Raw genomic sequence first — 12,441 nt, forward strand, 5'->3', positions numbered from 1 at the left:
GGTCTTTTAAGATCCCTTCCAACCCAAATATTTCTATGATTACAGTTTCTCCCATTAAAACTTGATTCTTTGTTTCGCTACTGAGGCAACACTAGTATTCCTGTCCCACTGCTAGAAAGCTGAAACAAAATTGCTTTCCCTCTGCTTTATCCCATTTGCCTGTGTCTGGCTCTGTGTGCCAGCCAATGGCCACCAGTTACTGTCTCCTTTAAACAGAGTGGTTCTATCCGCACAAAGAGTAGTGCCACCAGGACAGTGCAACCACTTTGCAAAGACATTATAGCATTTAGATGTGTGTCATGTTGTTCCCTAGACCTTCCCTGCTATTATCAGAATAAATAAGGAGACAGCAAAGAACTCAGTATTTACCAAGTCTAATACCAACTGCTTTGCAGACTAAGATAAATTCAAGCTCTCTGAAGAGAAACTGTGGCCCCTTGCAGCTTTTTGTGGTTCTCAGTCAGCACAGCAATAGTCAGCATGGTGTCCCTTGCCACCCGCTGTCCTACACCTCTCCATGCTAAGCTTAAGTTGGAGCACTTTCAGGGAAATCCAGCTTCTCCAATGTCCAGAGTTTTTCTCACTGGCTTGGCTGCACAAGGACRTCGGTCTGAAGAACCTCAATGAAGTTGAAGAAATCCTCCATGTTTTGCAGGTTTTATTTTTTGCCTGCCCCAGACAAGCAATCACCTCATTGTGTCCTTAGCTTTGAACTTACAGAGGCTCTGAAACCCTTGTTTTKTCAGGGCAGGACAGCACAACACATGGTACAGGTCTGCCCAGTGCAGGGTCAGGGTACCTGGTACCTGGTACCTAGTGGTCTCTGGATCAGGGGGACAGTGACCACCAAAACAGCCACCTCTGGTCACACCAGAGGATGTTTGCCTCCATGTGCCCAGAGCTAAACCAAGGGTCATATTTGGGCCAGAGCAGAAATTCCCACCTCCCTACTCCCAGGTGCACTGAGGCACTTTGATGATCCCTGTGACATCAGGGATGACTGCCATAGAAGAGGCATTGGCATTCACAGCACAGGTCATACTCACATGGAGCTTTGCTTTCCCTTTAGCTCCTAGACTGCAAATGAATAACCATTTAAGCACATTTGTTATTTAAATAAGGCCAAAAAGGGAACATAATTACTGTGAAAACCAGTGCACTGTGAAACCTGTAGCATTTAAATCCAACTGTTGACCTTAAAGAGTTTCATCTCATTACACTTCCAGGATGTAAAAAGGGACAAGTGAGTACAGCAGAGGGGCAGCTGTGGTGGCTCATAATACTGTGTTGTAAATCTCTAGAATACATTTTGTTAACCTCTACTTGCCCTCCTCCCTTGTMATTTTCTCCTTCATCACTTGATTCCTCTTTGAGCATCTGAAGAGACTGCCTAACTATAACCAAAGAAATATTTCATAACACTTCCCGGCCTCACAGGATGTCAGAGTACTTTTAACCCTTCTACTGTCTTTGAAAAGCTGATGTACCACTGGGACCCATCCTCTAGATCACAGCCCTCAGAAATGCCAGGAAAACCCTCTTTGGCAGGGAATTACGTATTGAATGTTCAACCCAGTGGGCCTGGTCCAACTAATGTTGCCCAAGCTGGTGTTCTCCATACCAGAACCTTCTTCCAGAACCAGGACCCACTGAAACTCATCACTGTCAGGCTGCCTAGAACAGGGAGAGTGACACTTTCTGCTCTGAGCCAGCATGAAAATGATTGGAAAACCTGCTGTGACTCAGGTAAAAGGAACGTGTTGCAGGAAGACTGATGGCATCCAAAAGGCTGATAGCAAAATCTGACTTCTCTCRGACATCCCAAATGCTTCACTGCAGACCTGGTGAGAGGAAATCTGACCTATTCATACATGTGGCAGTCAATAAAAGATGTTAATCAGCCCAGAAGGCAAGAAATGGCAAATGTTACACCAAAAACTGCCTAATGCTACCTCTGCCAGGGAAACAGAGGGAAAGCAGGAAAGCTCTACAGGAGCCACARAGCCTGCAAAAAGTATATCAGTGTTACATAAAGTCCACATTCAATTATTCAACCTTTCTCTGCTTGACGCATTTGAGCCCCAGGTCAGAACAGTACTTAACCCTGTATCCAGTCAGAGCCAGCAGTGATTTTGGAGGCAGCACCATTGAGCTATCTGCAGTCAGAATAAGAGTACATTGAGTAATTGAGMACAACTGCAGACCTGATTCCTAACTGGTCACACAAGGTCAAGATATGGCAGCATTTCAGACTTTTAAGCAGTAGYTGTTTCTTGCCAGAACACTGTATATTCTCATAGAAAATGCAGCTACAGGCAATGTACAAATGCAACAGCAGCTGCTGTGTGTTCAGCAGGAGTGAAGGCACCAGCAAACACAGGGCCATGCAGATACAGAGCTTGAGAGATGTGTCCTACTTCATTTTACATGAATGCAATCCAYATAATCAGAAATAATAGGGAACCCAATTTAGTGAGTTAGTCACTGCACAGACACCCAACAGAGGCTGCCCCTGCCCTTCTCATGAGTTGTGGTGCTACAGGCACAGAGACATGCACTCACAGGATTGCAGGTGTGTAGCAGAGCTGATCTGACTCTTCCCACTGGGCTGGAATTCACAGCTCAGAGGAGCTTTCAAACAACACTCCAATGAAGAGCTACAAAAATCTGGGGATGGACAGCATGAATTGTGGGTTTTTGACTGTAAAGAAGAGAAAAATGTCTGTGGCATCTCCACTGACTTTCCAGTTCCCTTTGAGGAAGCCATTATTTACCACAACAAAGAGTATATTCCAAACTGAAAGAGATCTGTCACCCCTCATGGACACCAAAACAGTCAGGACAAAACTTGAAGCAACAGTTTGACACTTCAGCATAACTGCTTCATGTGCCATTCACTCCCYCCTCCCTGACTCACAGTTCAACACAGCAAACAGCTCTGCCTTCCTGCCCAGAGCTCCATCCAATAAGCTGTGGACTGCAAGGAAACTATTGCMGCTATATAAAGTGGTGTGAGAGAAGGCAGAACCAGGCCCTTTGTCTTTAAAAGCTCAGCATTGGCCTTAGTGATTTGCATGGGCAGTATTTTCCCACTTAATCCTCTTCACYGTAATTCAGAGAAGTAAAGCAAACACTCTGCAGAAGTAGTAGCTGAGTTTGGCCATTATTTTGTTAACGTAGGCACACAGTGCTAGCCACTGATATTAACTCAATACACAATCTTTATTCTGTTATTGTAAAAGAGGCAGTAGCTGCAACCAGCATTAAAAATATCTTTTACAAAATACCTTTCACTGTTAAAAACAGAAAAAACTCTACAGATAGTGGAGCAAACACTACAGGCTACAACTTTTCTAGAATCACACACCAGTTTCCCTGATCATAGTAACTCTTTTCAACCCTTACACAGTCCAGGGATGAGCACACTGCTTCCAGTTCCCCCTCACAGAACACATGGTAATAGCGGTGGAACACAGGGCTGAGTTCTTGTGATTCTTTGGAGCCACCTGGAACCAACACTGTATCGACACTTTCCTCTTTCTTTTTAGTACCACCTTTCAGGTGCCAGGGAACCAGCAAATCTTGAGAGTGAAAGGACGTTCTGTTAGTGTGAACAGGCAGTCTGGAATCTCCTACTGGCTTGGCACCGCAGCCTTCATCCTTTAAGTCCTTAAGGAGTTGGTCAGACCATGCTGAGTCTTGGCTGCTGTTATCAGGCCCTTGGTCATCAAGTGGTCTCTGGGCTGTGCAAGTGTTCATTTCCTTCTCTTTGTTTTTACTACCATTCTTTTCTTTAAGGTATTTAGACTTCTGGTTTTTGTATTCTTGTTCCATTGCCCAGACGTAAACAAGTGCTCTTCCACCAGGTCTTAGAAGCCGAGCCAGTTCACGGATAGTAGCCAGTCTCCTCTCCTGGAAAGGCAGAAGTGTAAAGCTAGTACATAAATAAAAAGTCAGGAGAATGGAATGGCAGCAATTACTCCTTATCCAAGATCCAATAAAACTTGAAAGGAAGGTCTTTTTTCCCACTATTTATTTTTATTCATAATATAACCCATCCCTGTGTGCAAGCCAAGACATTTTCCTAAACACAACTTCCTCATCAAGATATCATTCATGTCAAGCATTGGAGTGGGCTGTTCAGGGCAGTGGTGGATTCACCATCCCTGGAGGTATTTAAAAGACATGTAGATGTGGCACTCAGGGACATGAYTTARTAGTGAACTTGGTGGTGCTGGGTTAACAGCTGGACTTGATGATCTTAAAGGTCTTTTCCAGCCTCAGTGATTCTATTATTCTCTTTACATTTGAAAATTGTTCTGTGCTGAACAGCATTTCTTGGACATATCAGTTTACCTGGAAAAGACAAACACCTTTTAAAGAAGGTGATTCAGTATTTAAAATCACAGATTCAAATCTACCATACCTGATGATGCCCAGGCTAAGTTTGCAGCTGAAGGGGTCAGATTTACAGGTTAAACACAGGTCCTCTGACCACACGAACAAAGATATGTCAGCCTTCTCCAAAACAGTGTTTTGCAGTGGATTTGGAAATATTCACTGCATTTCTGGTATGGAAAGATCTGTGGAGCCCYTCTAAGATAGCCTAGAAGCTTGTTACCATGGCACAGCTCTTGCCAGGAGAACCCTACCCAGCCCAGAGATGCAGCAGACTAATGAGTAGTGTCCCTTCTGTTTGGAGACAGATGACAAATGGACTGATTAAAAACCCAAAATCACCAGATCTGCCCAAGAGCCCAAGATCTGAGCACAGAAACAATGTATGTCTTGATTCCCAAAGCAGAGCCCCCTTCTCCAGTGTCATTAACTGCAAGCACACAAAAATGAAACCCAAACACCAGGACCAAAGCTTCAGGAAGAGGCATCTGACAAACACAGGGAAAACGTGAACAGGAAGTTTAACAAGCAGCAGTAGCACAACAGTTTAACTCTGCTTTGATAGTTGCTTACACCAAATGCAAATCTTAAATTTCTTCCCATTTTGTTCTTCCCTTTGCTTGTATTGCAGTATTAGCAGCCCTGCACAGCAATACCACAGCACAGTGGAGCATAGACAGGGGTGACTTACTGCTGTTGAGAAGTGGTGTATTACAGCAATAGAGATGCAGGCGTCACAAGAACCGCTGCGGATTGGCACTGACAGGGCATCACAGACAAAAGYCTCGAAATGTTTTTCTCCACAAATATCCACCAGGTTTTTGCTGCGATCACAGCCAACCTATAACAGAAAATGTTTCATTAAGCTTTTCATAAAAGGCTAATTACAGGATTGGAATATGAATTTCACTTGATGCTTACAGTAATACAGCCATCACAGTCTCCTACTGAGGAATAGGTTAAAATCAAAACAAGAGCAAGTGTAAAAAAACAGCCTTAATGGAGTATATAGTTCCCATGTATACACAAAAAGAAAACAACCCTGATGCTTACTTKAAACAAAGATGAAAGCCTGGATACTAAACAGCTCATTACAGCACCCTGATTTTGAACCAGTTTAAGAGGGACCAGGTTTCAACCTAATTTTTCTTCAAAACCAATTCAAGGTGTCTTGAAATGAACWAAATGAGGTGTGACCTAACCTCAGTATTTTAATTTCAACTGCCATTTGTAACTTGACAACATCTGAAGTACCCAAGAACTGAATTCTCAAAAGCTGATCTACAAGTGTAAACAACAATCCAGTGACTTTGGTGGCATCACTAAAGGATGGCATACAGCTGCATTAATCACCAGTCAGGTTTTGTCATTTCAGTGTAAGGAAGTGTTAAGATATTTTCCTYTTACTCCCCAGCATCATGCTCCACAAAAAATTTAAGCACAACATAATTTTCCAATGTGAAATGACCCCTAGGAGCCAATTTAGAACATCTCATAAAACGTTATTTTTTTCCCCTTTCCTCCCTTTGAACCCTGTCCAGTGTCCACATCAAAGGCAGTTAGACAAAACTTACCCTCTTCGAAAAATCAGCATCTAAAAATGGTTTTTGTACATGTTTGCATAAGAACAGTAAATCAAAATTGGTCAAGATTCCTTCTGAAAGAAAGAGTGAGCCATGTCCCACCCTTGTTTTCATGYCTGCCATACACACTGAATATTCAAACCAAAGCCCTGCTACAAAAGCCCAAAGCCCAGGTTGTATATCAAACTTTGCTTGTATGAGAATAATAAATTTATTTGCTTTCAATGATCAATAACAAGTAGATAGCAGAGAACAGGATYGGAATCCTAAATAATTACTGTTGACAGCATTTATACTTTGAAAACCAAAAGAATACTAAATCACTGTTGCAAGAAGAATAGCAAACAACTTGCTCTGCTTAATCAACCCAGAAGAGACAACAGTGYCATTAAAATGAAAAACCTCTTTTGCAATGATTAATGAAAATACACTTATTTTACATAATAATTTTTCATTTTATCCATTCAAATCCATTTATCTTTCAGCCTACCATCACAGTTCTGAAGAAAACCAGAATTCCTGTATCCTGAAAGCTTAYCAGGGAATTGCTTTCTACTCAGGTCCCTGGTTTTTTATCAAAAGTAAATTAAACGGTTGTGAAAATGCCAACCTGACAATACAAGATAATCGTTCACAAGRACAGTACTGCAAATATGTACGTATTATCCTGACAATTATTAATAAGCAGACCTGAGAAGATCAATCCTAACATTGCTTTCTTCATATTCATTCTCTGGCCTCTCATATTTCTAAAGCACTGAGTGAACAGTGGTGTTTATAAATAAAAAAAAGGAAACACTTGTTTACTTGAAAGCAAACAAATCCCCATCATTTTACACTGGCAGGTAACTGAAGTGTCYTTAAATTACTCTGACAACCTGCATGTTAGTGATTGCACACCTCATTACCACTATCTTTACTGCTGCAATTAAGACATTGTGGCTTGCAGTACTTAATAACAGAACTCAAAGAACCAAATTCACCGCTGGCAGGAGGAAGAAGAATACTTGCAGCTTCCCCTGACAGCAAGCTTTCCCAGAAAGAATTGCTTTGACCCTCCCCATCTAGAGTAAAAATAGGCTGGATAATGGAACACAATCCCCTTCCCAAAACGACCTTGAAAAGGACTACAATGTATGYTGATGAAATTCAATGAACTGAGAATGAGAACAAAGGCAAGACTGCCAAAATGCAAAGTCCTCATTTGCATCTAAATTATATCAAATACTRTGAAGTCAGGTCTGCTTGTATTGACATACTTTCTAAAGCAAATGTACATCCAAAGCAAAATGATGCTGCGAAAATGGAGACCTTGAAACAGAATGCTTTGAACACACAGCTGCTCTAAATATGCATATTAGGTTAAAACTTTACATGGTTTTAAATGTAAACACAACAATAGGTGCTATGCATACATGCATAAATAGTGAACACAGGGAAATCACCACAGATGCCCGGTGCTGAAGCTGGGCAACTTYAGCATCCTTACTAGAATTATCACATGGTATTTCAAAATACTTGCATTCAACACATTCCTGCATTTCCTAACTTATAAGAGGCATGCATTCATTACAAAGCAAAATACATTACTTTCAGTCACTTAGAAAACAGTAAGATAGCAAAAAGCAGGCAAGTTAGTGGTGCAATGCCAGCCTACAGCTGCAAGATTCTCCTATCTGTGGTTTGTATGAGTATAGAAAACAAGTACACCAAGGGGCAGGGATCCCAAACTCAACTTTTCCCAATTCCATTACTGATTTTTACCTTCTAAAGYATGCAGAAGCTTTGATGTGGTGAAATTTCATTTACAGAAGAGTTCAAAGGACTGTGTTAATTGAGAACAGGTTTTTCTCTCACTAATTAAATATGCAATAAAAATAATTTAAAACAAATCTTAAAATGTAGCTGGAAAGTTCTAAATTTTGCCAGTTCACCTCTCTAATTTCTCTAATTTTGATGCTCAGCATAGGCTATTTTTTGTTTTTCCTGTCGTCTCTTCTAGAAGAGTGGAGAAAGATGGATGAATTACTATTAGTTCAGTGTCCRAACCCAATAGAATCTAGTACATCTCTTGGTGAGCCAAGTTGTATGTATATGTTTTTATGGTTTTCTATTCCTTATTATCTATGATTCTTTTCATAGATAAGAATCATAAAAACTGTTTTCTCAGTTTTCCAAATCAAATTCCTCATTCAAACTCCACAATTTCTCATATGTATTTCACATAGCATGGYTGATTATTGAGCTGAACCTACCTCAGCAAGTCCACCTCTCTGCAAGYTGCTCCACAAYTTTCAGYATTCCCATGGAGGAGAYTGGCTTCTYAGGCTGCTCAGATTTTGCTCCAGAYATTTGTTCCCATTTCCCTGCCTTTTTGGCARGTACCTCCATCTGTCTCTTCACCACTTTTTGTGATGTAATGACTMACAGAAGCTCCAGAATGGCCACTGACACCTAAGTACTGTGGCTGAAATCCACTTGGATTTCAGGCTCTGATTTTCAGTGTATAAGGATAAATGCTAATTGCATCCAACTCTTATTTTAAGACCAAGATAGAAGAGGAGAAGGGAGGGARAAACAAATGTTAATACCTGTGACTTGTCTGAGTTTGCAGCAGCTCTGTACTGMCTTCCTGGAAATGGATAACATAGGCAGTTTCCTCATCCTGCTCCTTCATGTTCCCATGCACCTTCACCTCCACCTCTTTAGCGAGGAGTAGCTAAAGTAGGTTTTATAAAATCTACTTAATGAAGTTGAAACACATCATTAAGGGGCAAAAGACACTAATAAATAGCTTGCTTTGTAATGATGCTGCAAATCTGCAAAAGGTAAATCCTCTTGCATGCTGAAATAAAGACAGGTAAAGACAGGTGGAGCTTACCCTCCATTATGYTTTCTTTCTACATTATCTCATTCTAACTAACTCAGCCTGGTAGAATTAGTTAATTGAAGTATCGGGGAAACTGATTTATTCAGCACATTACAAAACAATGAACAAAATGACATCTTATTCTGAAATCCAGCCACCGAATGGGATTATGTGGCTCTCCAGAGAAATGCCTCAGCTATAACTAATACCATGAGAACCTCAAGAAATCAAATTACATTCCAGCAAACAAWTAGACTGAGTCAGGCTTTTAGCATTCCTCTCTTGTAGTGTTTTGGTTTTCCATTGCATACAGTCAGGGTATCTCTGAAAGCAAAAGTGCCATGCCTAAAACCCAGAGTTCATTTCTCAATGACAAAGCAACAGAACCAAGTTGAGCAATTCAGCATTCATTCTGGTTTTGTGCTGCTCTTGCCCAGTTCCTTCTGAGCCCTMCTCCCAGATCTCTCATCAATTTATGACTGTTATTCATTGAGAGAAAAGGGCAGGAAAGGTTCATCTGTCTCGCCCTTCAATTGCTAAAACATGGTATACTCCAGGTATACCTTTAGTAATTGGTTTTGTCCCTCCTACTTTTACCACTACTAAAAAGTCCTTAGGAAAGGAATCTATTCCAAATCTGTACAAACCCAATGCAGCTAAAACCCACCCAACTTTAGGCAACCATAGCATAGTAAATATTCACTCTCTCTCTTTCCCATATCCTGGAAAAATCAAATTTTTACATAGTTCTAGTAGATCCCAGTTTGGGAGAGTAATGCAGTAAACAGGGGTGCACATCTCACAGAAAAAGGGTGTCTTACAAGTTCTTGTGAAATATGAACTATGTTACCAATTACCTTTGAATGATACACACACCAGAAATAGGAATGTCTGTATTAAAGCAAATCATTTTGGTTCCTCTACTGACATAATTTTTTCCCTATCATCAGTACTCTGTCAAGTAGAGTAATTTCTTTACACAAAAAGAAAAAATATCTACCCTGTGGCATTTTCAGTTGTTTGCCACTGAATTTCCCACCAGTTTATCAATTAAAAATGTAAACCACAAATCTGAAAGACTTCAAAGACTTTTCATTCACACCCTAGCCCTGTGAGGATGTTGAATGTTCCTGCAGAGACTKAGACATCACCACATCTGCCTGAACACTGGAAACAAGGAGACAAAGCTAAAGTGCATAGGAATTTATGAGATCATTGCTATAACATCAATAAAACCTTTGTTGTAATTGGGGGAATGGCTAAGGCTGAAACACAGCATTTCATAAAAATAAAAGCTCTGTTTACAGATATGAATATGAAGCTTGAAAGCACTTAAATAAAATCTGTTAACCTGTTAAAATAATTCCCCCAAATGAGGCTGACTAGGGAGAGAACTGTGAAAAAACAGCCCTAAAAACAAGTGTATTTTTTGCATTTATTTAAACAATAAAAATATGGATGAGACAGAAGCAGTAATCTGAAACTCCATTAAAACTCTATTAAATTCAACCTGTCTCCAGTCTTTGTGCTAGCTACATCACACATGGATTCCATCTCCAGCTGAAACATTCTTAATCTGAATTTGTTTGTCATGGAATTGCTGTTCTGTCCCTGTGTCAGAATAATGCAGCCATTACAGCACTGTCACTTTCGCTGAGCGTAGATGGGCTCGTGCATTTCATTGTCACACAGGATACTCAAGCAGATAAGGCAGCATGCAATCATGGGGAGAAACTGAAGCAAGTACAATAGCACAGGCCACAATGGAGACGTTTTCAGACACTACCTGAAGCTTAAAACCATCAAGAGAGTTACTTTAGCTTTGATCTACCATTAGCACTGCTACTTAAAGCATAAAAGTGCACAATAACCTGTAAAGCATATTGCTTGCCTTCAGGAAATGTTTGCCTCAGGTTTGCAGTATTTCTGMGTCAAAACACTGCAAACTACAGAGCTGTGCCAACAGTGCTCTMCCCAATCCCTAAACAGCTCCTAATTTCACAGCACTGCTTTATTGCTTCCCTCCCAACAGCACCTGGGCTAAAAACTCCGTACACTGTGCACAAAAAAAGAGATGCAGAATTGACTAAGTTAATGTCTGGATTTTATGCCTCCAACTAAAGAGGAGTAAATGGGGAGAAAACTGATGTCCTGCTTCTAGAGAGTACTCCCTTTATCCTAACAATATATCTGATATATAAAACATTCTGTAATCCCTCACCCTCATTTCCATGTCTAAACCATAGCAGATGGAATTAACAGCACTCGAGATACCCTGTCAAAATTTTAAAACCACCTGTAAACAGCACTTTCTTTAACCACCCTTTGGCTGCTACAGAAAAATAAACCTAGTAGAAGGAAGGAGTCACATGTTTCCTACTGAGGCTCTGTGCTGACTTGCAGAGGAAAACAACCAAATTCAAAGTCTAGAATCCATCTCCATCCAAGAAGCAGCAGTTGTCACCAGTGGAAAATAAAATGTCAAGGGAGGCCAACTTAATGAAGCAATTCCCAGATTCTATTTTTCAACAGTTTCAAAAGCCTCTTTATTAGTTTCCGCTCTTTCACTGTTGTTTTTTATGTTTTTTATTTCTCCTGCAGRCACATATGAAATGAGGTAACTCCTAAAGTAAGAGAGAAGAGGAGCTCGCTTTCCTTTGACTGCCAGCCAATATGTGATCTTTCCTTTCCTCAGCTGGTTAACTGTGGGCTCCAGAAAACAGACTGGTGCTGGCAATTTCTGCACACAGCAGCTTGSATTGATTTCACTTTAAAAGTCTACTACAAACCTCCACAACTGCAATTTACCAAATCCATTYTAGGACCAGCTGACCTTTATGATACCCAGATAAATGTTTCTCCTCTCTAGTTAGGCTTGCTGATTTTTCTTACAGCACTCAGGAGTGAAAGACTTAAATGTACTGAAATTAGTAATTATACTCAGACTACAGCAGCCAGGCATACAGATGCCTACTCATTAACTGGTTGATGTTGTTCTAGCCCGTAAGAACAGTRAATAATWAAAAAAAWTTACTTACTAATACAGACAGGGTTGTAAATAACAACTTATCTGTTTTAGCTGAGTTTAAATAGCAGGACAGARACTCCTGAAACAGTCAAACAACTCCAAGTTTTATTATTAGCAATGAATGCTTTGCCCTATGTAGATATTTTCAAGCCTGATGGATTTCAGAGTGTTTCACAGGACAAACGTGTGAAAGTATCAGACAATCCTGGAACAGGAGAAAGCAGATACCATAACACATACTTCCCCAAGATTTCTTTTGGGGTAAAACAAGAGCAAGTTTGACCTTTTTTTTTTTTTTTTTTCAAAACAACTTTTAAATATTTGCAATGGAAGCCCTCTCCTGGTTCATATTTGTACATACCTCATCGCTCCCTGATAGGAAGGGAGAGAAGCAAAACCAGACTAAATACAGACTATGAGACAGGGAAAGAAAATTTGAGCAAGAATTATTATGTCAGAACTTTCTAAAAGTGAAGAAGAGGGAGTGAGAGAAAGGCTATAGATATGCATCAAAGTTGAGATTTCCCAGTGAATTTTATATTGGCATATTTACTGGGCCTGTG

The 12,441-nt window shown here is 40.4% G+C and overlaps 1 protein-coding gene across 1 annotated transcript in view; it reads right to left on the reverse strand.

Moving 5' to 3' along the window:
- Window positions 1–311: 311 nt before the first annotated feature.
- Window positions 312–12,441, reverse strand: part of ALKBH8 (alkB homolog 8, tRNA methyltransferase) — a 47,115-nt gene continuing 34,985 nt past the window's right edge. Inside the window, exons 11-12 of the mRNA XM_057372485.1 lie at window positions 5,090–5,239; window positions 312–3,912 (exon numbers count right to left, since the gene is read on the reverse strand). Coding sequence (XP_057228468.1) covers window positions 3,343–3,912; window positions 5,090–5,239 — 720 coding nt within the window. The 3' untranslated portion in view covers window positions 312–3,342. The remainder of the gene's footprint in view (window positions 3,913–5,089; window positions 5,240–12,441) is intronic.

This window comes from Malurus melanocephalus, unplaced genomic scaffold (assembly GCF_030028575.1).
Source record: "Malurus melanocephalus ecotype Western Australia unplaced genomic scaffold, MMel_1.1 scaffold_172, whole genome shotgun sequence".
NCBI classification, from domain to species: Eukaryota; Metazoa; Chordata; class Aves; order Passeriformes; family Maluridae; genus Malurus; species Malurus melanocephalus.